This window comes from Puntigrus tetrazona, chromosome 7, assembly GCF_018831695.1.
Source record: "Puntigrus tetrazona isolate hp1 chromosome 7, ASM1883169v1, whole genome shotgun sequence".
Taxonomy (NCBI): domain Eukaryota; kingdom Metazoa; phylum Chordata; class Actinopteri; order Cypriniformes; family Cyprinidae; genus Puntigrus; species Puntigrus tetrazona.
Genome location: NC_056705.1, coordinates 28,097,142 through 28,123,206, shown reverse-complemented (window position 1 = coordinate 28,123,206; position 26,065 = coordinate 28,097,142). Strand labels below are relative to the sequence as shown.

The following is a 26,065-nucleotide window of genomic DNA, read 5'->3' as shown; positions in this document are numbered from 1 at the left end:
AGTTCAGAGACTTTTTACAGAGAGGATATAAAACTCGGAATACTAATCGTACAGATTCTTCCCCTCTCATTAATTATTAATCAGCAGATAAAGCCCTTTTTCTAATCCACAGACAATAAGGACAGTGATGTCTGAGGTTTACTCGCAGCTCACTCTCGGAGGATGACTTCAGGTACAGGTTCAAAAGCTCAGAGAGAAGCCAAACTACAGACAGCTTTGTTGACAAAGCAAGAAAAAAAAAAAAGTCAGGGAATCTAAAATATAAATAAATAAATCCAGAAATGTTTTAAAGAAGCCATTTTAATCAACAAGAAGCAGTGAATTCAGGAATTTACATATTTAAATTTTGTAACAGATAATACATAAACGTCGCTTTGAAAAAAAGTCTCTTATCACTCTATTTTAACATATTTTAAAATGTAATTTATGTGAATTTTCCTGCTCAGACATTTCCTATTATTACCAATGTTGACAGCAATTGCGCGGCTGTAAATAATTTTCGTTTTAATAACAGTGAAACAGAAATCCTTTGCATCCGTATGGATGTCTTTACCGTCGCTCTTGATCAAAACTGAAGAAATCTTACTGGACGGAAGTATGAATTTCCTAAAAACTTACCGAGCCCAAACTTTTGAACAGTAGCGCGTGCATTAGTGACGCTTTCATTCGATGTACAAACTGATCTGACATGCAATTAATTGAACTGTTGCCTCACACGAAGAGGCGCTGGGTGGGGTCTAACAGAGGAAGAGTTGTGTTCGCAGAAATATCCTCCGATGGCACTATTCCACTATTGTTTTAAAAGCTTCTTGGTGGGTCCGTTTCAACAGCTTTTTTTCTAGAAAAAGCAAAGGACATTTATCTTCGCACAATACCTCACGCCTGTATAACGCAGCAGCCACGACATGAGGAATAACGGCGTTGGAGACAACAAAAGAGAATTTTGTTATCAGACAGCTGATGCATGCCTTGCCGAGCTGCGGATGAAACAGGGGGCATATCACAGCATTCCCACACAAGGGCTGCTCTTTACAAAGGTCTGACAGATTAGCAAGGAACATGACCGGTCCCTTAGCGCGCATTTACACTATGCAATACACATACGAACATTTTAAGGGAATATCGCAGGTTCGATACGAGTCGTGCTGAAATCGACACCGTTTGGCGTACCAAGTTGATTTCCATTTAAAAAAAATGAAAAAAAAAAATTCAAGTCCCCCTTACGATGTTTTTTTTTTTCTCCATTGTAGTTTAAGAAAGCGAACATCAAAGTTATAGCGAGGCGCTCTCAATGCTTCTTCTTCGGTTAACATTTGCGTATTATTTGAGCTGTAAAGTTGCTCTCATCATTTAAACGGTCGTTTAAGGTTTTAGTTGCGTTGTCATGGCAACAAAGTTGTGAGATTGGATGGAAATGGTTAGTAATTGCCACTAAAATCGCATTGTTCATATTTCTGCTATGCTATCGAAACAGTGAATATTTTAGCACTTTTAAAACAGCAACCATTTACTTTTACTGTATACGCCTCTAACTTTTTTTAAGAAAAGGAGAGACTAGCGAAATTTTTGTTGCAAGAAACATTACGCCACTAACGCTGTAAGGAAATTCTTTTGAATTCTGTATTTTACTGCAGGACTGCTCCTGCTGCTCTAGTTTGAGAATCAGATATTTCACCTGATCTAGGTCGCCTGATAATCAGGAATGCCGAGCTATATTGAATTATCTAGCATGGACGGATACAGTAAAATGGCTTCTCTCTGCTATCTTGATGCTCCGCAGACATACAAATCTCTGCCGGTGCTTGAAATAACGCCCCGCGGCGTTTCCAAACCGTCTCCGAAACACCGCTGTCTTGAGTAAGTCGCGTCAGGAACAACAAACAAATAAGACATGCATTCACCGCATTTACAATCACAGCAAATCAAAGCCGAAGGCGGATTACAAGCTCACACGCGCGTAAACTTTTCATTTATTTCTGTCCAACTCAGCCAACAAGTTCGGGTTATTCTACAAACCATTCTGAAAAGGTTTACAAAAGCGTCCTGCGGTCGGCTCTGCTGCTATTTAGTAATCCACTAAAAGTGCGTCCTCTAGATAGCAGATGAGCGCAACAAGGGCTCTGCTTTGTTGCTTTACATAAAACAAGCATTGAGACGGAATAAAGCTTGATTGTTTCCTTCTTCTACGACGCATTAGACAATGGATTATCTTCACAGCAACGTGCAGTCACCTATAACAGGACCCGTATAGAAACGGGAGCTCTAGTGCTGTGAAAAGCAACGATGAGTGCATGTAAAGCACGCACGTATGTAAAAAATAAAACTACCGGCCCTGACAAGTTGACATCGGTGGTGCCTCTCATTTCAGTGTAATTAAAAGAGCGGATGTATCTGATTTCAAAGGCCATTACTGAACACTTCCCTACGCGCTCCTTATTCATCGAGACAGAAAAGTAAAATCAAAAACACCCCGAGATGGAATTCATGACTATAATCAACGGCAACAAGACTTTGACTGAGAATCAAGAGGAGGTGACCGGACAGCGACAATCGTTCATTAAAGGATTTCCACAGGAAGTCCTACCTGATGCGGTGAACTGACTGCTTCCGAGAGTGGTCGGCCTGTTTTTCCCACTGTTTACAGGTGGAGAAAACATCTACGGGAAGACGCAAAAACATTTTTCTGAAATGCCGTGGATCTGACATCACACAAAAAGTGTCCTGTGTTAAATGAAAACAACCCTGCGCAACAAAAAGTGCATGTTTAACATATTACATATTTCTAAAATGTTTTTAAATGCATGCGTGCCGTGTAACTGAGACACAAACAAACAAACAAAAAAGTAATGCTTCAACTTTAATAATGCGTATCTGAGTGAGCGAACCAATGACAACAGCTGGGAGAGAGAGAGTCGTGAAGAAGTGCAATAATTGATTCGTGTCTTACCGCGCTGAAATCCAGCAGATCGCTCAGCTCCTTATCCGTCCCGATAGCGGCAATCCGCTGCTGAGGGTTCATCCTCACGATCCTTTTCTAAATCTACAAGACACAAACATCATTCCCCTCAGTCTGAGAGCCTGGTGCGCGCCGAAGCTCCGTGCTAGCCAGCGCAGCTTATGCAAATGACATCGGTGAACGTCCGCGGCTTGACGTTTGCTAAACATCCCCATCTCCAGTCTTTCAGCAGAACTAACTTTGCGCTCTCCAAACACCTCGCGGGCCACCGGAGGACCCGCTCGCGCTTGACCAAAACCTACGAGTTATCCGTTAAATAGAAATTATACATATATATATAAAAAGCTGAGAGACAGAGCCGGGAGCTCGCCTCCCCAGCCTCGTATTGCTGACAGTTTCAGACGAGGTTGCGGAATTTCTTTTTTGTAAACAATAGCAATCGCGTGACACGAGGTCGACGCGGTGGAAATAGTTTTTATTGAGAGGTCAGAGAGCGGGCCTAATGAGGTTTTTTGGGGGGATGACCGAACGCGGACGCGTCGAGAGAGACGCCGCGCTCGACGCTGTCACACACATGGACCCGCAGCATCATTTTTCAACTGCATGTGTTTGATTCTCCGACGCGTCAAAAGTCGCGAGCGCGCGAGGGACGCTCGCGCGCTGTCAAAACATCAGCCGCCGCACACTTTTTGTCGTTGCGTTCAATGAGAAATGATACTTACGAACAACGTCGCCGCCGCCGTTGTTCGCTAATTGCCAGTTACCTATCCGTAATAATGGTGCGACCGCGAAACGATTAAACCGACCGTCAGCGCTGACACAACGCGCATTTTATCGCGCAGAACGAGCGGCGAGGTGTCACGCTGAAATGTTAAAGCGAATGCCGACTCCACATCGGCTCCCGTCTTTTCTTCTATCCCAACTTCTTTCACCCAGTCCGAAACCTCTCGCAAACTCTGTGCAATATTTTACCTGTTTTGTTGTCAGAAATCCAACTAGGGCGATCGGGTGTGCCAGTGACGGCGTGGCTGTCTCGGTTTCGCGTCGGGAATTTAATGAAATCGGTATCTTTTGCGATTGTATATTGCAAATATCCACTATGTAACTTGCGAGTTTCCCTTAGGCAGACATTTTTGCTTGGCGATGACCGAAGCGCGACGATGACGTCTGAAATCGTGTCCTTCCGCCGGCGCCGTAGACTTGACTGTTCTTCAGCGGCGCGGATGAATATCGCGTGTGGCGAATCATAAAGCCTGACACACAACCTTGCTAGGGGAGTAAAGGACCACTGGAGCACCTCCTAAAATCAGTTTGGTTTACCTCCCAACTCCCTCCACGCAAACGTGGGCTCCGTTGGCTGTGTGTATTATTAGTATTGGGAGAAACCGAGCACGTTTAATGCATGGAGTACATCGTTTTAGCTCAATTAAGTGTTCTTCTGGAACAAGAGCTGCAGAATAAACGCTCTGGAGACCTTTTGAACTAGTGTACGCTCTCGGCAGTGCTATTCTTCCTTTCAAAGCTTATATAAGTAGACTTAACTGTGACCACCACACATTTCTTCCTTCATTCATTCTCAAAATGAGATGTTTTCATGTGCCAGGACAACACCAGGAACCGGCTACAGTGCAACGACATCAAAACGATCATGCAAAATATAGTGTTCATATAGATACAGTGAATTATGAAAAATAAAAGTGATAAATGCAAGGTTTGAAATATTTTTATATTACCGTTGCCGTTGTTCATTTTTTAATTTATGAAATATATTATTTTTAAAAAAGGTAATTTTATATATTAAGAGATATTGTTTGTTTTTACAACTTTAATGACTGAATCCTTACATGCTATTGGTATTAAAACTCTACTATTTGTATTAAACAGTGATTAAGTGGGTTCTACCAATCGTTTTGCAGACTTCAGAAGACCAGTACCATCCCCTTTCTTTAAGTGCAAATGGAAATTGCAAAGAGGAAGGACGCAATAAATAAGATGCATGTACTTGTTTAGCCTAGTTGTTTAGTTTTAAAAGGACCCATAACCATTTAATATGGTTTCATGTCTATTTTTGTTGTCAGTAACTAAGGGTGCTTAACAGCGCTACACTGTAGAAAGTTTGCCATAGAGTTAAAAGCAACTTAGCCTATTCCGCATTTCTCTAAAACCGACAACACTGCATGCTGACAATGCAACAGAATGCATACATAAATCACGTTACGCTTATATAACCTTTATATTCCGCGATTTCTAAAATAGGGATATTCGGTAAAACTGTGAACAGGAGAAACACGCATGCCATTACGTTTATTTAAACGTTCAACAATTCAAGAGATGAGAAAGGGAACATCACAAAACATTTGCATGTACAGAACAAAGGGCTGCACAGTTTAACAGCGCTAAGCCAAAACAGCTTACAGATGCACGACTTAAGCCGTCCAAAAAAAAAAAAAAAAAAAAAAACCTATTAAAACTCCCTTCTCTCCGAACTTTCTGAATGAAAGAAGGGAGATGTATCATCTGCTGGTGATGAGGATGACATTCATTATTTATAAAGGGCAGGCGTCTCTAACCTATCACTATACTCAGAGTGCCACCTGTTGGTCAAAATAAACAGACAAGAGACAAAAAGTTGCTGCTTGTCAAATTATACACCTAACAGAAGTGAATTAAATATCATTACTACGGTTCAGTTTATCACATTTGACTTACTTCAAACTGCTCATACTCTTCTGATGTTATGTGTTGTTGTTTTTTGTTAGCATCCATTAGCTTTAAATGTTAGAAAGCTAGCTGTAATTTTATTATAAAGCACCACGATGCAAACAATAAAAGTATGGATCAAAATCTTAAACTTTAGACGCCCTGTAATCTTCGCGGACGGTGTGTGTGTTTGTTTTCGCTAGTTTTTTATCGTGTGGCTCATAACGTGCTCGTTTGTTTTTCTCCTCTGCTCACGGTTACTTCGCGTTCCTTGTTTTTCGACGCCGTCGCGAACCGGGACTTTTTAAAGCGTTAAAAACCTCAACCCAAAAAAAAAGTCTCGTCTCTGTGACAGACGTGAGGTGCTCGGTCTCAACAATAGCCCCTCTGATTTCCCGTGAGCCTCCGCGCTTCATGCCGCTGTAAGCGTGTCTGAATCAACACTGATGTTGTTTGTAAATAATCCGCGGTTTTAAAAGGTAAAACCGAGTTTCGCCTTTCTTTTAATCCGAAATGTTTGCTGACGTGTTATCGTAACGAAGCCGTTGCAGTTTTCTGTGTGATTTGCCATTTCTCTCTGCAGCCGCTTGCTATTTTTCTTGCTTTATAGCTTGTTAGCATCCAGACAGAGCCGACCTGCCTGTTTAAGGATTTGGGAATAATGCAGCTAGCTCCGTGTCAGCGTGTGAATGCGTCTGATTTCTTAGCTTCAATGCACCTCTTTCGCGACTGCATTTTGGTTCTATGTATTATCTAAGAGTAAAGGGTGGGAGTCTGAGTTAGCATATTAGCCGGTCTGTGTCTGCAGTAACAGTCTTGTGTCTGCTAGAGGTGGATCACAGGTTTTGCATCACAACAGTTGGGCTTTTAATCTCAACGTTGATAAATCTGGGTGTATCTTTCCCCGTGGGGAGCAAAGTTAATTGGGTTCTAACGCAAAACTTGTTTTGTGGCTTTTTGGTGATCTGTATATCACTTTAGTTTTGCTGGAGTGTCAAGCATTAGCTAGCTTTTATTGAGGTATGTCTAAACCCAGATTGTGGTGTAATCTGCGGCTCCCTGGTATAATATCATTAACCGCATAGCATTGCACTGATATCTTTGGTTTTCTTTTAGATGTCTGAGCTGTTTATGGAGTGCGAAGAGGAGGAGTTGGAGCCATGGCAGAAGACGATTCCAGAAATCAATCTGATAGATCTTGATGATGACGATGACGATGAACCGATATTTGTCGGTGAAATCTGTAGCTCCAAGCCTGGGGGCAACGCAAGACAAGGTTGACAAATGGCTCACTTTTGGACACGGTATCACTCCTGTTCTGGTCTTGCACTTAAGATTGTTTGCTTGTGTTGTTTTTTTTGGTGATCTTCAGGTGCTGTTAACCAACAGAACCAGCGAAATGTCCCAGTTCAAAAAAGTTCAACGTTGGCATCAGCACAAAAGCCTCTGCCAGCTCTCCCAAACCCCGCTAGGATGGCAACAGGTCCTACAATTATGGTCCGAGGTGCTGCCCCGTCAGGAGGAAATCCAATCCTCATCCCTATCAACGCAACTCTAGGACCTCAAACAGCTCCTCAACCCATCATTATTAACAATCAGGTAACTTCACTTTTATTTGACTTTCTCGGGTTAAATCTTAACAAGCGCTAGGCACTATGACGGAGTAGCTTTCCACTGATAGTAGCCAGCATTTTACATTAGTCTTAATAAACTTGCATAAATTCAGTTTAGATTTATTAATGTGTGTGTTCATGCGGCAAATTCGATGTGTGCTGAATCCTTCAATAAAAGATGTCTTTATCATTTCACCAGGGTTACATCGTGGCATCACCGCAGAATCTCAACAGCAGCACCTCGTTCATCAGCTCTCTGGGGTCACAGTATCCACCAGGAACCACTCTCACGGTTGTGCCAGGTATAAATGTGCCTGTGCTTTTTGGTCTGTTTTATTATACACTACCATTAAAACATTTACTGTCGGTAAGGTTTTTGAAATACAATTATTTGATCGCAAATTAAAGTCAAAACTGCGATTTTACTGCATTTTAATATAGCTTTTTTTATTTTAATATTTTTAAAAATATATAGTTTATTTTTGTGATAACAAAGCTGAATTTTCAGCCACCATTTCTCCAGTCTTTTACAAAAATAATTTTAAAAGTCTGATTTACTACTGAAGAAGCATTTCTTATCATCATCGTTGAAAACAATGTTGCTTAAATGTGATACATTTTTCATGATTTTTGATGACTACATTGTGTAGCATTTATCTGAAGTCTGTGTCCTCGTTAAATAAGTAATCATTTCTTTAAAATATGAGTGGTAGTATGTTAATTAGTCACTTGGTACGTGTGTCCTTCATTGCTTTGTGTTTGTTTCTCAAGCAGCGGGTCAGCAGATATTGCCGCAAGTCGCCGTCACACCAAAGCCGGGGGTCATTCACAGGCCTCAAGTGCAGCACATCCAGGACAATGTGGTGACCTTGTCCAATGTACAAGCACCAGCTAATCTTTCTTCTCAGTCCCACACTATTTTAGGATCTCAAAACACAATTGGCATCGTCCCAGCAACACTAGCTAAACAAAAAACTTTATCCCTGCAAACTGTGAACAGCAAAGGTAAGCCTATGTGTGGGTAAGCTATATCAGTGAGTCCCCTACTTTTATCAGTTGAGATGTACTAAGCTAAAAATAAAAAAATAAATAAATATTGTTAGAAATACATTAAAATCCTTCTCGCTTTTCTGAAAGGTGTGTAATGCTTGTGTTGGTGAAAATTTTAAAAAAGGTTTTTCTTTGATCAGACGTTTCTTTTTTTTTTTTTTTTTTTTTTTTTTTTATGACCCACAGATAATGGCACAATGATAAATGACACAAACAACAGTGGGTCCAAAGGAGGTAAGCTTGACGTGATTGTCCAATATGTATTGCAGAATTTCCAGAAGCTACAATCTCCGCTCATCTTTTAATCTCTTTCCTCCTTTGACAGCTGGAGAAAATGATTTCCCCTTCAAAAAGAAATGTCCCAGGTGTCCGAATGTGTTTGGCTTTCAGGCCTTAAAAAATCATATGAAGGTTTGTACGTTTTGCTTTATCTGTTGTTTCCTCTGTTAGCAACCGCTTTATAGAATACGGTCAGACAGACATATCTCAATATTAACAAATGAGTGTTATATCATCATCTTCATCGTCCTGCAGTCTTGTTTTGATGTAGTTATGAGCTATGTGGGAGTAAACGGCAGGGCCACTCATGCACACACTGATTATGTAGTTATGTATGTCTGCTCTTTTATTATATGTAACTGCATTTTTGTAGCTTTCTGAATAATCCATGGCAAAATGAAGAATAAAACAATTTTCTTAATTGACCAAATAATTAAAATTTTACAATAAAGTGTTTTTCTAAACTCATAATAATTGCACAAATCTTTGGTCAAGAACATATCTTATTAAAATATTCCCATAATTGTTTTCCATAACTTTTTGTACACAACATTTTCAGACTACAAAAAGTTCATAACATTGTTAAAAGTAGATATGAATTGAGCAGGTCAATCCAAGTCTTCTAATGAGAGATCACTGAATGATTACTTTGTTGAACAGATTCAATTTAGGCATTTATTAACGAACATTGACAGCGTACATGCGTATTACTATCATCTATGGTAAACAGCAGTGTGGTGGCAGAAAAACACTGGTAACAAGTGGAGTGAAACAGGAAAAATCAACGGAGGAAGAGATAAAATGTAGTGTTGTGACTTTTGGATGTCAAGAATCATAATGTTAATCATTTTTATAGAATAATGTCACCAAAAATGCCACTCAAAGCTAATAATATTCACCTACAGTTCATAGAGAAGATATTGTATTTGCCCTACAGTTACAGCCTGAAATATCATTTAAAGTAACACTCCACTTAGAAATAGGCTCAATCTCCAACTCCACCAGAGTTAATAAGTTAAGTTAACCCCCTTTTTTTTTTTTTTTTACTGCATCTGCATTTTTAAAGATCTGCAAAGTTATATTATAAGTTGATTTACCTCAACAAGTTTGTCCACTCTGAGGGGTAAGAAAGCTAGAAATGTGGGATTAAAAACATAGAGAGAATGACAAGTTGATATTACAGAATTATGAGATACAGTCTCGAAATTGCAAGAATGAAGACAGAATTCAGAAATATAAATTCAAATTGACCTTTATTCTTTTATTCCATGGTTTCCATTGACCGCCATTTGAAAACCGTTATTTTCTGCTGCCAGATAGGCTCCACCCACAAAAACATCATCACTGTTTGCAAACACCAAGTTGGTCAATTATGACTTTTTTTTTTTTACTTTTGTTTTGTTTTTAACTCCACTTCTTTAGTTGTGCTGCCCTGAGTTACTAGACTCTGTGTTCCCCTCAACATCCAAGCCTGACAAACCAGCCAATGCCCCGAAAGTCTGTGAGTCCGACAAAGGCAAACTCATCATGCTGGTTTCAGACTTCTACTATGGGAAATGTGAAGGGGATCCATCTCTGATTCCCAAATTCAAGGCCAACACCACCTTCAAGTGCAACAGCTGTTTAAAAATGCTCAAGAACAATATCAGGTAATTTTTTTGTGTGTGTTAGTTATGCAAAAACCTATAAGGTTACACATTTTTGTGAAGTACCATCTTTAATCAGCCAGGTGCAGAGGTGGTTGAAGCTCTGTAGACCTTAGTCAGGGTAGCTGCAATTTAGTTTGTCATGAATGAAAACTATTCAAACAGTCCCAGTCATTTAAGTCTGCTTCTTGTATAATTGTTTTGGTCTGTGAGGGAGCAACATCACGCATGCGGTTTAGACGGAGCATTGCTCATGAGAGCCATTAGCTACAGGAGCCCAGAGATGGAGAGAGCAATAGTTAGAGAAAGAGAGACCCCATCACTGGATTCCCCCTCAGATGGATGACATTATCAGACCCTCTTTCCCTCTAGGGACCCCAGATGAATAATGGAGGGTAGTTTGGCTGCTATAAGAACTGTTCCTGTGATTAAATAACTTTACTCAGCCACGGCGTGAGAAAAGCCTCAGTAAGCTCCTTTTAATGGGGAGGCGCGTTTGCAGCGCACCCCAAGTTCTGGCGGCGGGGGTCAGAGTTCAGCTGCATAAAAATCCCTATTAGGGGAGCTGAGGTTGCAGAACGTGCTGACTGAAAAATTGGCCGCTCAACGTCAGGGCACCAATGGCAGGTGAGGCAGAGAGAATAGAGGCAGCCTGCACATCACATCATTAAACAAAGAAACAGTGCAGTATAATTGCCGGTATTATAATGGCTATTATGCACAGTTAGAACATGAACTTTAAGTAGAATATTTGCTAATTTATCTCTCAAAGACCCTCGGGAGCTCAAACACTTCTTGAGTACACACGCACAGGCCTTGCACCGATCAAAGGTGACTTTTAATGGTGTGTGTTTGTAATTTGGCTAATTATATTTAACTGCGCATGAGTTTTATTTTGTATTCCCGATGGACGCTGAACATTAGCTGCTTTAACTTTAGCATTTTCCCTTCCCTTCAGACGTGTTTGATGTATTGCGGTTTATGATGAGTTGATAGTTCACGCGCGGCTCATTTGTATCTTGAAAATCCAGTGTAATCTGTAGACGAAGCTGGAGTGTGACCTGTTTCAAAAATAGGATGTGAACTTCGGTTGCAGCATCTGAAACTGCGTGATTCTCGAAGGATGTTATGTGTCTATTTTTAGGTGCCTTTTGAAAAGCAAAAGGAAACTCCACTCCTGAGAGAGCAGACACTTTACCTGTGTGAATGTTGTACATCTGTTTGACATTCACATCCTTGCACATCAAAGCCTTTCCTGTTTAGGTGTCACAAGTTTGTCAACGGCGGTCCCGCTTGTCAGACTGAGTTCTCCCAAGATGGCAGCTGTTTGCGCAGCAGGGCATTTACCTTAAAGAGTGTAATTAATGTTGCATGTTGCAGGTGTACCCAATGCTTTCTCACTCTCACCACAAGCTGACATTTTGGTTGTGTTTCACACCTACTGACTTTTTGGTTAATCTCCGCGTGCACGCAGAATAGACGAGATGTGACAGACTTAATGACTCTGACAGTTCTCTCCAATCATCTGCCACATCAAAGTTGAAAAAACTGAGTGCTGCTCTAGCATAAATATTGTATTTTCATTTGTATTTCATTTCAGGTTTTTGGCTCTGTTAATGTATGTGATTGCTTCAGATCTCTTAGACAGTCGCCATCTATAAAAAGCAGTGTTTGTGATATGTGACTTTGCATTTGTGACATTTAAGTAACATTAGGTGTCATTGCCAAAGCCACTAGAGTCTGCCCCACTGTGAGTGGTAATGTGAATGTGTCAGAATCGACAGGGTCAATAACTTAGCAGGGAGTTGGTCGCTGGGTCTGTGAATGCCCACCTGGTGAGAGATGTGGCTCTCTGATCCTTAAACAACAACTGTAAACTGAAAATCAGCTAGTTAGATGTCACCTGTATTCATTTTTTGAACGCCATTCTTTGCTGCTCCTCATCAGTCTGTTCTTTTTCCTCCCTCTCAGGTTCATGAACCACATGAAACATCACCTTGAGTTGGAGAAGCAGAACAGCGAGAGCTGGGAGAGTCACACGACATGTCAGCATTGTTACAGACAGTATTCAACTCCTTTTCAACTGCAGTGTCACATAGAGAGTGCCCACAGTCCCTTCGAGTCCACAAGTGAGTCGTAACATTTCATTGGCTTGAATTCTCATTGGTGTCAGTGTTTTTATTCTTTATAAGGCCGGGCACACACTGAGAAGATCACATGCGATGTAAAGCCAAAACTATTTAAAAAAAAATTATAATTTTGCAACGTGTTTGTCTTTATCTTTGATGGACAATTATTCACATTTCCTGCGATAATAACATTGTTTTATGTAGAAATCTCCCTCTTTTTGTTTTCTCTCTTTCTGCATTTAAGTTTTTTGTTAAAGTACTGTTTCCGCGCAGACGCAGTGAGAGGAAAAAGCACTGACTTTAGGGCAGTGGGTTCGTAGCTTTGCTTCAATTGCGTGATACCCTCACAAGAGGCAACCAAAATATCTGACATGTCAGAAATTCATCTGACCATCTGATTGCCTGCAGGAGAGGGTAATCTCTTCTTTCCCCCGTACACTACATGAACACTGCGAGACAAACGACGAACGACAATGCTCAAATTTGGCCCCCATTTTAAAAAGCGTCACATGAGTCAGAAAAAGGCTTAAAAACAGATGAAAATAGCACAATCTTGGATTAAAACAACGTGGTTCCGAAAGTGATTCTTACAAAATCATTACTCCATGTCATTGATATAATTGTGTTATGGCTATTCTGACAGTGTTAAAACACGACCTCAGCTTTCGAAAAGTTATACTTTACCAATATAAAACAATACTGTAAACATGATGCTAGCGAGTTGTTTTGTTTACCTTTCTTAGCTACTCAAGTATGTTCACAACATATCCAGATGTTCTCCCAACCTGTGTAGTCATGTGGATCAGGTCTTATTTCTACTGATCTAAAATTTGTTGATCCTTAATCATTTGCTGAGGTACTATATATGTGCAGAATTGTCACATCACAATTGTGATGTTTTGTTTTTTTCAGACTAATGTAGTAATTTTCCAGCAGGATTTGAGGTTATGTAAAATTCAGTGATTTTTATAATTGTAATGAGAATATTTCACAGGGGAACAAGTTTATGGTTTAGATATATTGTAAGAGGTTTTTTTTCCTTTCCCCAGCCAACTGTAAAATATGTGAATTGGCCTTTGAGACGGAGCAAGTGCTTCTGGAGCACATGAGGGACAATCACAAACCTGGGAGATGCCCTATGCCTGTCAGGTACAACTTCATCATTGCTCTAAGCGATTTGTATTTCAAATACTTGATTTTCACTTTGTTTTCGCTCTCTTAAAGGTTTGCAACTACAGATCCTCCTTCTTCTCTGATGTGGATAACCATTTCCGCACAGTCCATGAAAACACTAAAGACCTGCTTTGTCCCTTTTGCCTGAAAGTCCTTCGCAGTGGCCATATGTACATGCAACACTACATGAGGCATCAAGTGAGTGTATTACCTCGTGCTTGTTTGCATTTGGAAATGGATTTATTGCCTACTTCTAGCTTACTAATTGAAACCAAAGTCTGTGTGCATGAGTCTTTTTGACATGTTCTTGGATAAGACATCATCTGTCTCTTTGTCTATGGATTCGAGACTTGAGACTTCACTGATCTGAAGTCAGCACAATGTGCGACTCATTTGTGTGCTGCCCCATTGGCTCTCACTCCAAGGTTGGATTGATTTGGTTGTCTGCTGAACACCTTGGTGCAATATATAACAGGCTGACAGTGGCGGCTTACTCTATTCACCTTCCCTGGTTACTCCTTATGGGCTTCTCCCTGGCAACAGCAAACCAGATTAACCACGAGTCATATTTGGCCAACAGCAAGATTTGTAACAAAAACAACAGCGCATGTGGTGGTGGAATGATGCGGATTAGCGACCGCCAAGTTCATGGCATATTCCAATATTGAAAAAGGGCCTGAAACTTCACCTAGCATATATAGAAAAAGTTATGTAACGTATAACATAAATTGTTTTAGCGGTTATATTAATAAATCTAACTTAAATGCACCGTTGCTACTTTGCATGTTATGAATTTCTTCTGCTTTGTTTTCTAGAAAAAAGGGATTCAAAGATGTGGAAAGTGCCGATTAAATTTCCTCACTTATAAGGAAAAAGTGGAACACAAGACACACTTCCATCGAACCTATAGGAAACCTAGAAAACTTGAAGGATTGCCTCCAGGAACCAAGGTCTGCTTAAACACAAATCTGTAACCTATACTATTTAATAAGCAGCATTAAATAATATCAAATGTAATAACGACTAAATAGCTTTATTTAATCCCTTTTTAGGTGACGATTCGGGCCTCAGTTTCTGGTGCACCAATGGGTTCTGAAACTTCAAGCAAAGCCTACATCATACCCACAAGTCCTGAAACGACCAAACAACCTGTTAGAATAGTAGCAAACACAACCAAACCAAACGTAAATGGAGGAAAGGCAAAAACCACAAATCAGTTCAGCTGGAACCGAAGCAACCAAAATAATGAGCTTAAAAGTTTGAGGTGAGGATCCTTAAGCCCGAAGTATGCTTTAGTTTAAATGCGAACATTTAGCGCATCAGAAATCTGTGTCCAATAGTTTGTTGTTGTACTTCAGTGCCTTCCATTTGTTTTCTTTTCTTTTTAAAGCAGTGGGCCTGGACAACTACTTAATTGTAAAATAAATACAGGGTTAGTTCACCCCAAAATGAAAATTACTCGCCCTCATGTCATTCCGAACCCATAAGACCTTCGTTCATCTTTGGAATACAAAATTAAGTCACATAGCTCTCTGATTTAATCAAAAATATCTTCATTTGTGTTCTGAAGTCTTATGGGTTTGGAACGACATGAGGTTGAGAAATTAATGACAGAATTTTCATCTTGGGATGAAGTAATCCTTTAAACCATACAGAGTATGCATGATTAGAAGAATCTGGCTTTGTCTGTACAGTATGCACAGAATATACTGATGAAATTTACAGCATGCATGCCTAGTGTACACGTAACCGCTACATTTTAGTAATCAGCTCATTGCATTGTGTTGTAGTAAAAGTTAAGAGTCACAGCCAATTCTTTTATAATAACAAGTATTTATTTTTCACAGACTTCCAAGTGGAGGAAATAGGTGTGTTGAGTGTCTCTCAGAGGTTATGGACCCTTATGTTCATTATCCTTTATTGTTGAGATGCAATATATGCAAGTTCAGATCGAGTTGCCAGAAAGCCTTCAGACAGCATATGACCAGGTAAGGGGGGGAACTTTGATGATTGAACAATTCCAAATGAATTTATTCAGATCTATAGATGGTGTTTCGTTCATCTGCAGGTTTCACAGCAATTCTTCTAAAGTACGGTTCGGGAAGGTGAAGAAGCCTCCACGTGGTTTGCGGTAGGTTTAGATTTAGTTAGTATATGATGGTTGACTGTGATGGAGCTTGTGTTATACTTGAAGAAAATGTTATTTTTACTTCTCTTGTTCAAGGAGTCTAACACTGGTGTGTCTCAAGTGTGACTTTCTGGCAGATGCCTCGGGTGCTGACCAGATGACCGAACATTTGCTTAACAGGCCGAACCACTCCTGCCAGGTCATCATGGAGCCAGGTATGATGCCAGACCTACTCAATGCAAAAATACGTTTCGCTTTGTGGTTTCAGATTTTCTTACTTGAATACAATTTTTTTTTTTTTTTTTTTTAAGTTGCCAATGGAGGATCAGGAATGAACAGGTATTAAAATTTGTTATAGCATTTTATTTAGCTATTTATTACGTATTCAACTGTTTATCGCATGGAACTAAGTTGCATTAAAGATTAGGGTTTTTTTGCTATTTAAAAATCCAATTGCTTTTTATTGTGAAAGCTGTCTGCTTTAAAAAGTTGGTGGTGTTGCTCTCTACGTTCTGGTATGCTCTCGTTGTTAAAGCATGATGTATTGGTGTACAATGACACCATATGCTTATTTGTATTTTTGTTAAATGTAGAGGTTAGAGCTGTGAAGAGAGGAGAGTAAAAATAGACTGGGAAGTGTAGCTTGCCTGATTGAGACAAATTACCTTTTCTGATGAAACAGGGGTGTGAATGCAGACCCTCTGACCTATGAATTGTTTGGAAATATCATTTATTATAAAAAATGATCTGTTTTTTTCATTAGTCTAATTGGAATACCTATTAAGTGGTATTCGGGAGACCTTGCTTAAATTAAAACAGGAGTTTTTGCATTAATTAAGGCTGAAGAACATGTTCTTATTAATGTGGATCACAAAGAAAAGCTCATGAGTTGCTGTGAAAGGCAAATGGGAGAATATTTGTATTACTGTTTGTTCTGTCGGCTTATTGCGAATATATACATAAATAATAAATTCAAAACCGAGGGATCACTACGTACATCAGACGTATTTGTTTTTACATGTCTAGTTTGTTAGGACTTACGTTGGTCATTTGAGTGAATTTGAAGAAATTATGATTTTTTTTTTTTAAAAATATTGCATTTACTGTAATCTTTTATCTAAATAAGCAGATACTGTAAATTCTGGACTATAAGCCGCTACTTTTTTCATAGGTTTTGAACAATGCGGCTCATACAAATTTTTTTTCTAAAAAACCGCTCTAACCGGATTTAGAATCAAAACTAAGACAAAATAAATGCAAAGAAGAATACGCTAGTTCAAGAAGAATACGCTAGTTCCTCTTTAGCAGATATAAGTCGGTAGAAGCGGATAGAAGGACGACAAATTACCAATCCTGTCAAACTCTATCTTTTCAAATCCTCACCCCTTCATCATGGAACCCACACAAAGAAGTTCGTATGATGCAAGTTTTAAGTTGAAGGCCATCGATGTCGCTATACAAGAAGGAAACCGCGCTGCTGCTCAGAAGCTTAGCGTCAATGAGTCTATGGTGAGACGCTGGAGGAGGCAGCGGGAAGAGCTCATGCAATGCCCAAAGTCGAGGAAAGCTTTCAGGGGACATAAAAGCAGGTGGCCAGAACTTGAAAATGTCCTGGAGGACTGGGTGAACACGCAGAGAGCAGGTGGCCGTGGTGTATCCACTGTACAGATCCGACTTAAAGCCAAAACCATTGCCCGCGAAATGGAAATTAAAGATTTCAAAGCGGGGCCGTCATGGTGTTTCAGATTTATGAAGCGTAAAAACCTGTCCATCAGGACACGGGCCACTCTCTGTCAGCAACTCCCTCCGGACTGTCAGGAAAAAATTAAAAACTTCCAAAAATTTGTTCAAACAAAGACACAAGAACACTCCATCGGACCAGATGAGATCATAAATATGGATGAGGTACCTTTGACGTTTGATCTGCCTCTGACCAGGACCGTTAACAAGACGGGCGCATCATCCGTGCTGCTGAAAACAACGGGCCATGAGAGGACGCATTTCACCTGCGTTCTGGCATGGACTGCATCCGGACAAAAACTTCCACCACTGGTGATTTTTAAGCGCATTACTATGCCTAAAGAACAACTTCCGAAAGGCATAGTGGTCAAAGTTAACAGCAAAGGGTGGATGATGGAAGGCCTGATGAAGGAATGGTTAATGGAGTGCTACAGCAAGCGGCCGGGAAGATTTTTTCACCGGAAAAAAGCACTGCTTGTTTTGGATAGTATGAGGGCCCACATCACAGATTCTGCAAAAGCAGGGATCAAGAAAACAAACTCTATTCCAGCTGTGATTCCTGGAGGTACAACCAAGTATTTGCAGCCACTTGACATCTGTGTCAATCGGGCATTTAAAGCCGCACTCCGGGTTGAGTGGGAGACTTGGATGACAAGTGGTGAGAAGTCATTCACAAAAACCGGCCGCATGCGAAAAGCATCCTTTACTGATGTCTGTCAGTGGATCCTGACAGCGTGGAGTGCTGTGAAAGAATCCACCATCACCAAAGCGTTCAGAAAGGCTGGACTGCTACGCGAAGAGAGCGGCGCACCTCCAGAGCCAACCTCACCGAGGATGACAGTGACACGGAAAGCCAGACTGATGGAGGCAGATGTGACGAAGCGCTGCTGAGTTTGTTCAACTCCGACACTGAAGAAGACGACTTCATGGGTTTCAGCGAAGATGGTTAAGGTGACGTGATTTCACACACAGGAGAAATGAAGATAAATACTGTAAATACCGGTTATTTTCTCTTGGTTCTGTCCCGTTTTAATCAGCAAAGTTGCTGCCGTGTTAAAATACAGGTTAGGAAAGGATCTATTTAGGTACATGTACATTTACAGTTCAAAATCGTTCTGTTCCTGTAGTGAATATCTAATCTAAAAACATACATATCTGTGCCTTGCAAAACTTTTTTAAATAGAGCGGATGCGGCTTGTTTATTTTTTTATTTTTATTTTTTTTAAAATGGAGCGGATGCGGTTTATATGCAGGTGCGCTTTATAGTCCAGAATTTACAGTAAGTGGTATTCTGTTTTTTTCATTAGTCTAATTGGAATACCTATTAAGAGACCTTGCTTAAATTAAAACAGGAGTTTTTGCATTAATTAAGGCTGAAGAACATGTTCTTATTAATGTGGATCACAAAGAAAAGCTCATGAGTTGCTGTGAAAGGCAAATGGGAGAATATTTGTATTACTGTTTGTTCTGTCGGCTTATTGCGAATATATACATAAATAATAAATTCAAAACCGAGGGATCACTACGTACATCAGACGTATTTGTTTTTACATGTCTAGTTTGTTAGGACTTACGTTGGTCATTTGAGTGAATTTGAAGAAATTATGATTTTTTTTATTATTTTTTTTGAAAAATATTGCATTTACTGTAATCTTTTATCTAAATAAGCAGATAGTAACGTGCATCTTTCTCACTGCAGTGACTTAACATTTTGCAAATGATTGTAAAACATTCTTAATTGTCTTAAAACAAGTAGATTTTTGGCTGACTTTAGAGGTGAAATATGACATTTTTGTAGCAGATTTGTTACTGCTTTTTATTTTAATTTTTTAATTGTAACTACAAATCTGAAACAAACTTGTGTATCAGTCAGGTGATTTTACAGCTGATAATCTTAATGGAGCATTGTTTGTCACTCTATTCATGTTTCTTTGCTCTTCTCTTGTTATCACGCCTCATAATTCAGGTCAGTGCAGACCCACGCTAACTCCAAACAAACCATTCCCTTTAAACTTGATACTGAGGGTAGGGATGAAACCGAACCCATTCAGATCAGTGACGTACAAACTATCCCAAACGAAGAACACACAACGGCGGATGAGCTTCTTGGAGCTGACGCTTGTGACCCAGACGAGGTAAAGGATGACACCATGGAGTCCGCAACCAATGATGTGTCAGTAGAGAAATCATCGCCCAAGAGCCTTCCGTCTCACTCACCCGCCAGCCCCCTTTCTGCCCTCACGGACGAAGGTGGCGTGATTCCCTCTGATTTTCTTTGCAAAACTGATGGAATAGAGTCTATGAACACTGACTCGCAACTGGAACCTCTCACTCCATCCAAGGTCCTTGAGGACGATGCCACTGAGAACTCCCAAGTGGAGATGGAAGGTTAACTGCAGCCCGGGGGAAAAAAAACAAAACAATCGTGGATCCCTTAAAGCATCGCAGGACTCTAGAAGCAGCAGAGTTTTCTCGCTGACTCGCTCTCCTTTTTAAAAAAAAAAAAAAACAATAAATCAAGCATTAATAGGAGCTGTTTTTCTGACTCCAAAATGAAATGAAAGCATACAGTGCTAAAACATGACTTTGAAATCTTCTACTATACGAGTACATTATTTCTGTACTTGAGTACGGTTTGTAAAAAAAAAAGAAAAAAGCACCGTTTAGACTGAAATTGGGTTGCAAAGGCAGCAATGTGAATGTCCCTCTGTACTTCTGATTGTTTTGAAGTCCGTCTGTCCACACGGGTGGTGTCTGTTTGGACTCTACAGATAATCACAAAGCAGAGATATACGGTAACAGTGTCCAACTTATTCCCACATCTGCCTTTTCAAGTGGTGGTTTTCATAGGATAATGGACAAGTTCAGCAGTTTCTCTGTTTACTGTATTTAGGAATGGAAATGTGTCCTGAATTGTTTTTTTTTTTTTTTTTTTTTGTTTAATGTATTATGTACTTTATCTGGGTAGGATCCTGCATTGAGCATCATTTCTCGTATTCAGACTGAAAGCATTGTAGAAATCCCATTAATTTGTCTTAATCGGTAATAAACTTTTATAACATATTCACTAGGGTTCTGCTTTTTAATATAGCTGGCGATTTAACAAAAAAGATCTCCGCCTTTGCCCTAGAGGCAATGTTTTCTCTTTGGGGCTTGATTTGGTGAAGAGCACCCTCTTGTGGTATTATTCTGTGTAGTTCAATAAACAGTCATGATGGGAAGGAAAAGTTTTCACACAAACAAAAAGATTTAGTGATTGTAACAAACATTGACAGTATTTGGAAAGTATTTAGACATATAAGCAGTTCATTCAAAGCAAATAGAGCTCTACATATTTATTGAAGTAAAAAGAACAAGCTAAAAAAAAGCTTTTCCCTGTGAAACACCTGTCCATGTTAATGAAAGTTAGTGTTCAGTTTTGCTGTTCAACTAGTGTTTTAAGTGCTCTGCAGCAGAAAGAAGTGCTAACAGTTCTAGAACGACACAAGGGTGTCAATGACCCCTTTTTTCACACCTTAAAATAAAATATACATGCATATCAAGCCAAGTGCAGTATTTATAACATTACATATAAAGAAAGATCTCAAACTCGCTTAAAGCAATAAATAAATAGAAACAGGGCTTACCCCAAGCGTTTGTCAGCCTTTGTGGTTCTAGATTTGTCAGAATGTACTGAGATGAGCTTCAACAATGAAACTTGTATTGTTAAAAAAGAACAGACATAAAACATTTATATTCATGTTGCAGATGCTTTTATCCAAAGGTGACTTGCAATTGACCTGTCGGTAAGGATGTGTTCCAGGAAAGGTCTGGTGCCTCAAACGGTCTATATCTTTAAAACGCTGTAAAAGAAATTGAAAGAAAAGAGAGAGTCATGTGGATGCAAAGGATCATAACACAGTACAGGGGTGGATGGAGTTCCTTGCAGGGACAAGATGATCTGTACAGGACCCTCCGTTTATGAACAAATGTTTACTATAGCCACAGTCTGTATTTGGCACGGCAAGATTTGTTCCAGTGATTTGCTTTAAACTTGACATGAGTATTTTATTGTTGGTCATCTAAAGTGTCAATTTATACCATTGTGCGAAGCTTCTCGGTCTAAACACACACACACACACACACCATAATATTATCAATCAGTATTGACCACTCAATCAATATTGAATTCTGACAGCTCGACCGCGAAAAAACAAAAACAGCTTTATAAATATCGTGTGTTTTGTTTCTTTAATATAACAAAAACATTTTGTGCTTTTTTTTTATGCAAAAGTCGTAAAATACGATTTATGAACGTTTATCGTATGACTTTTATACGAAAGCTTTAGCGGAAATGACGCGTGCTTCAACATGGCGACGCGCACAGGCTCCTGCGTGTGCACGCAACGCTTTACTGTAACCTTGCAACTGTCACCTGCTGCTCTGCAAATTTAATAAGTAAAATAAATGTCATTTGGACGCGTTGTGAACACTGTCATAACTGTCTCGACTGGAGTTATCGTGGATTAATAGAATGACTACTGCGTGTATATCGGTTAATCGAGAAGTGAAGGGTTCGTGTTTTGCTGGTTGCTGAAAGCTAGTTTCCGTCATTCATGAACCCTTGCATTAAGGAATGTGGAACCTAAACTATTTAAAATTCATAGATCAGGGGCGTTTGCTCTCTCAAGGACTTTGCAGCAACTGCATAGCACGTCTTCGTCAAAGCGGCGCCAGCCATAGAGGAGTCTTATTTGTGTTAAGCAGAGATAAATCTTGTGCAACTCAAATACAACCTTCTTCAAAACCGCCCTGGAGAGTTTTGTTCTTCGGAACTGATGATTTTGCACTGCAATCACTGAAACGCCTTCATGTTTCTCGGTAATCATTTCCAGTTTCTTATTGCATTACTGTCTGTGCTAACAAACATACTGCTTTATGATATGACTGGTTTGTTTTTTTTTTTTGTAGAGATGACACAAAAGCCGGGGTCATAAGATCACTTGAGGTTGTAACGCTGTCCAGAGATGCTCCAGTCAGGAAGTATGCGGAGCAGCACAGGCTCCCTCTTCACCACTGGCCAGATGTGGACTTCAGTGCGCAGTTTGATGTTGGTGTGGTGGTGTCATTTGGCTGTTTAATCAAGGAGAACATCATCAACAAAATGCCATAGTAAGGGAAAAAGCCGGACTAAGTAGTACACAGTGTCTGCATGGATCCTGTACTGTTTGTGTTTGTATACATTGTGTGATTTTGAAATGTTTTAATATGATCATTATAGACCATAGGCTAATAATTTTTTTCTCCCTTAGCGGGATCCTGAATGTGCACCCTAGTTTGTTGCCACGCTGGCGGGGTCCTGCTCCGATATATCATACGATTCTACACGGTGACAGTGTCACAGGAGTGACTGTCATGCAAATAAGACCTAAGAGGTAAAGGACATGTTAATTGCAGTAGGAAAGATACTTCTGCGTATTTCTCTAACCCATTATCAAGTCTTTTTATTTCATGTTTTGTCTTTTATATTTCAGATACGACGTGGGCCCTATTCTTCAACAAGAGCTGTATGAAGTTCCAAAGAACTGCACTGCTAATGAGCTCGGGGCCACTTTAGCAGTTGTGGGTTCTGAAATGGTAACTCACCCCCCGTTCTTTTACATATTTTACACCTGTAACTAAACATTTGTTGCGTGCAGCGTTGCCTGGTTGGAATGCGCGATTTCCGGCCAAAACTCACAAAAACCGTCCCAAACTTTATCTGTGAAAATAATGGGATAAAATGTTAATAAAAAATTGATGAGGGCCATTTTTAACTCATGAAAAAAGAGAATAATGTTAGATAACTTCACATGGTAAATCGATCAGTTTGGAGATTTCTTTTTCAATTTCATCAGTCAAAATAATCATTTAAATGCAGAAAGTGCCCAATCCAAGTGTTAGGAAAAAGCAACATAATTACTTGGTACTTCACAACAACAGCAACAGTGCACTTACTTTCATGTCGCTTTATATTTTAATACAGACCTATATCTTTTTCATATTGTAGAACATAATATCGAACTTTGCACAGTCAAAACTAATTAAGTCTAGAAGTTTTTTATCAGTCTGGACTGGTTAAAAGATGAACGACAAGACTGTATGAGCTGAGGGATTTGGTTTTGGTTAGTTCATTCAAATGTGCTCTGATTTCGGGGTTTCAGTGATAGAGGCTTCATCTTCACTAATTCATGTGCGAGTCACTCTCCCACTCTTTAACTTTGCATTGTGATTATTTGAAAATACAGTCATACATTTAAAATCAGATTATGCTAAAAACCTGTCGCTCATGAATCGTAAGATCTGTCTGGTGATCCCTCGTGATTGGCTATAAATGCGTCTGTCAACGTTTAACCTAAATTAGCACTAACGTCTCTGCGGTGTGTGTGTTTAGTAACATTGTGATGAAATCAAAAGTTTAATTCAATTGATTTTTTCATTTTTAAATCGACAGTTGATGGACACTCTAAAACATCTACCAGAAAGGATAGCAAACGGAAAGGAGCAGCCTAAGGAGGGAGTATCATTTGGTAAGTGACCAAAACAAGCCAGGAAGCGCCAAAGAAATGAAGCACTCATTCAGAATAACGTAAAAACAAATAAACCAAATTTAATACAACATTTACCTTCAGCTCCTAAAATCAGTTCCAATATAGCGTGGATAATATGGGAAGAGCACAGCTGTGACTACATTGATCGACTGTTTCGAGCTATTGGACTTCAGGTAGGAGTAAAGAGATCCAAAGAAATGGACATTTACATCGGTTATGCTTTAAACAATAACAGTTTATTTTTTCTCAATCAGATTCCATTAAAAACGATATGGATGGGCAATACCATCAAACTTCTGGACTTTGTTGGCAAATGCAATATGTCGTTTACAGGTAAACAGAGTTTTAGTTGGTGATTTTGTGGCATTGGCTGTGATTGATCCTATCTATATATCATAGTTCACAATGAGAAATGTTTACTTAAAAAGCAGCAGTGTCATAATTTCATTTTGTGACACCATACAACACCAGTTTTAGGCAAATAAACTCAAAGTATTTATTTAACAGATTGTGGAAAACATTAATTTGAGCTTCAGGAGGGGAAAAGGCCAAAACAATATACAAAACCCCCCTCGACTATAGATTAAAGAGTTAACTTGCCTGTCAAAAGAAAAAAATAAAATAAAAGATACTTCCCTGACTTCCTCTAGAACACAAAACAAGAGAAAAGTATCTTCAGAAATAAATGGCATCCACCTTACTACAACGGTTTTTCAAGCTACACAAAGACAAAAGAACAAATGAAACTGAGAACTCACGGCACACTTTACAGCATTGGGGCAGCTTTGAGAACAGATCACCTGAACCTCTCTCACTGGACTGTAGTTCTGTTCCTTTATACTCCAGCTAACGAGGAAAACTGTTCTTAGTTAAATCACCATAGAAATAAGCATGGACTATGGACTTAACAATCTAAAAATGTCACTGTTCTTTTCAGAAACGGGCGTGGCAATATTAATAATTTATCCTTATGGATGATGAACATGTTTAGGTCCCTGTTTCAGAGCAAAGCAAACATTGTGCAGGTCTGAAAGTGTCCTTAACTACATTTGTTCACCGGAAAAAGTGATCTCACTTTCTTTCCTGTTTCTTTGCAGCTGCTCCTTATTTATCTTCAGTGCCGGGGTCTGTCCATTATCAAAAGGAATCCAATACTCTACTGGTCCGCTGCAAGGTATGCCCACGCAGTTAAGAAATGTTAACACACTCACAAGTCCACTAGCACAGAAGAAAAATGCTCAATGCCCATCAAGCCGCTAGAGGCCTGCCAGTTTGTTGGATGTACAATGCACTCTACTTTGTGTCAGAATTTTAGTATAACACTGTAAATAAAATGATATACTGTCATAATATTTACTAATATTTTTGAATTGGCTTTTATGTTTTGGAAGTACTGTGCTTTTCATTTGCATTCTTTTTTTAAATATTGCTATGTTGCCAAGGCAACGTTTCAGATATTTGCATGTATATTTTTCAGCATAATTTCTATTTTAATTTACGAAAACAACGTGGCAGATGTACTTTATATTATGCTGCCCTTCATATTTAATTTTTAAATCGAATCAGTGTTGATATTAGGTGAAAAGTGTTGTTTTTAACAAGTTCACATTGTTACAATTTGCATAATTTTTTTTTTTTTAGGATGGATGGGTTGGATTCAAAGCAGTGAATTTCAGGAAAAGGCTATTAGCAGCAGATTTTTTTAATGGGTATCTGCATCAGAGTGTGCTGAAGAACTCTTCCTCCACAAACACCTGTCTGTTTCGGAGTTATAAAGAGACTAATGTTCCCGGAGGACATGACAGTAACAAGCTACTGCGGAACAACACTTCATTTTGAAGCCTGGCTTTATTGCAATAATGTAAAATAACATATAATCATATAAAGTGTCACGTCACTGAAAACATTTTGTCTGTTTTAAGACAGTGTTTTATTTAATAATGGGCTGTATGTTTGCAGATGTCTGCACATTTTTATAGCCCTGACGTGGGTGAATGTTAGTACATTAAAATTATTTTGGAGATGCTCATTTAAATGGTTGTTTTATTTAATTCATACTTACTGACCGACCACACACGAATT

At 39.4% G+C, this 26,065-nt stretch overlaps 3 protein-coding genes across 7 annotated transcripts in view; 2 read left to right on the top strand and 1 right to left on the bottom strand.

Annotated features, from left to right (window-relative positions):
- tcf12 (transcription factor 12) overlaps nucleotides 1-4,132 on the bottom strand; it is a 95,211-nt gene extending 91,079 nt beyond the window's left edge. For 2 of the 5 annotated variants that reach the window (XM_043244455.1, XM_043244456.1), the window contains exons 1-3: nucleotides 3,929-4,132; nucleotides 2,948-3,040; nucleotides 2,585-2,657 (exon numbers count right to left, since the gene is read on the bottom strand). In XM_043244455.1, coding sequence (XP_043100390.1) covers nucleotides 2,585-2,657; nucleotides 2,948-3,019 — 145 coding nt within the window. In that variant the 5' untranslated portion in view covers nucleotides 3,020-3,040; nucleotides 3,929-4,132. The remainder of the gene's footprint in view (nucleotides 1-2,584; nucleotides 2,658-2,947; nucleotides 3,041-3,928) is intronic. The other 3 variants (XM_043244457.1, XM_043244459.1, XM_043244460.1) reach the window with 2 other exon arrangements.
- A 1,804-nt stretch (nucleotides 4,133-5,936) lies between these two features.
- znf280d (zinc finger protein 280D) lies at nucleotides 5,937-20,477 on the top strand. The gene is given in 19 exon segments (XM_043245460.1): nucleotides 5,937-6,132; nucleotides 6,771-6,932; nucleotides 7,029-7,255; nucleotides 7,469-7,571; nucleotides 8,041-8,274; nucleotides 8,506-8,553; nucleotides 8,645-8,730; nucleotides 10,021-10,247; nucleotides 12,216-12,373; nucleotides 13,423-13,500; nucleotides 13,503-13,522; nucleotides 13,598-13,744; nucleotides 14,362-14,496; nucleotides 14,599-14,810; nucleotides 15,394-15,534; nucleotides 15,615-15,677; nucleotides 15,771-15,889; nucleotides 15,986-16,013; nucleotides 19,381-20,477. Coding segments are annotated over 18 exon segments (2,613 nt in total). The 5' UTR covers nucleotides 5,937-6,132; nucleotides 6,771-6,772; the 3' UTR covers nucleotides 19,808-20,477.
- A 1,262-nt stretch (nucleotides 20,478-21,739) lies between these two features.
- mtfmt (mitochondrial methionyl-tRNA formyltransferase) lies at nucleotides 21,740-26,018 on the top strand. Its single transcript, XM_043243757.1, has 9 exons — nucleotides 21,740-22,274; nucleotides 22,365-22,565; nucleotides 22,706-22,828; nucleotides 22,928-23,030; nucleotides 23,887-23,962; nucleotides 24,065-24,156; nucleotides 24,238-24,316; nucleotides 25,081-25,157; nucleotides 25,625-26,018. The coding sequence occupies exons 1-9, from the start codon at nucleotides 22,030-22,032 to the stop codon at nucleotides 25,820-25,822; spliced, it is 1,194 nt and encodes a 397-aa protein (XP_043099692.1). The 5' UTR covers nucleotides 21,740-22,029; the 3' UTR covers nucleotides 25,823-26,018.
- The last annotated feature ends 47 nt before the right edge of the window (nucleotides 26,019-26,065 follow it).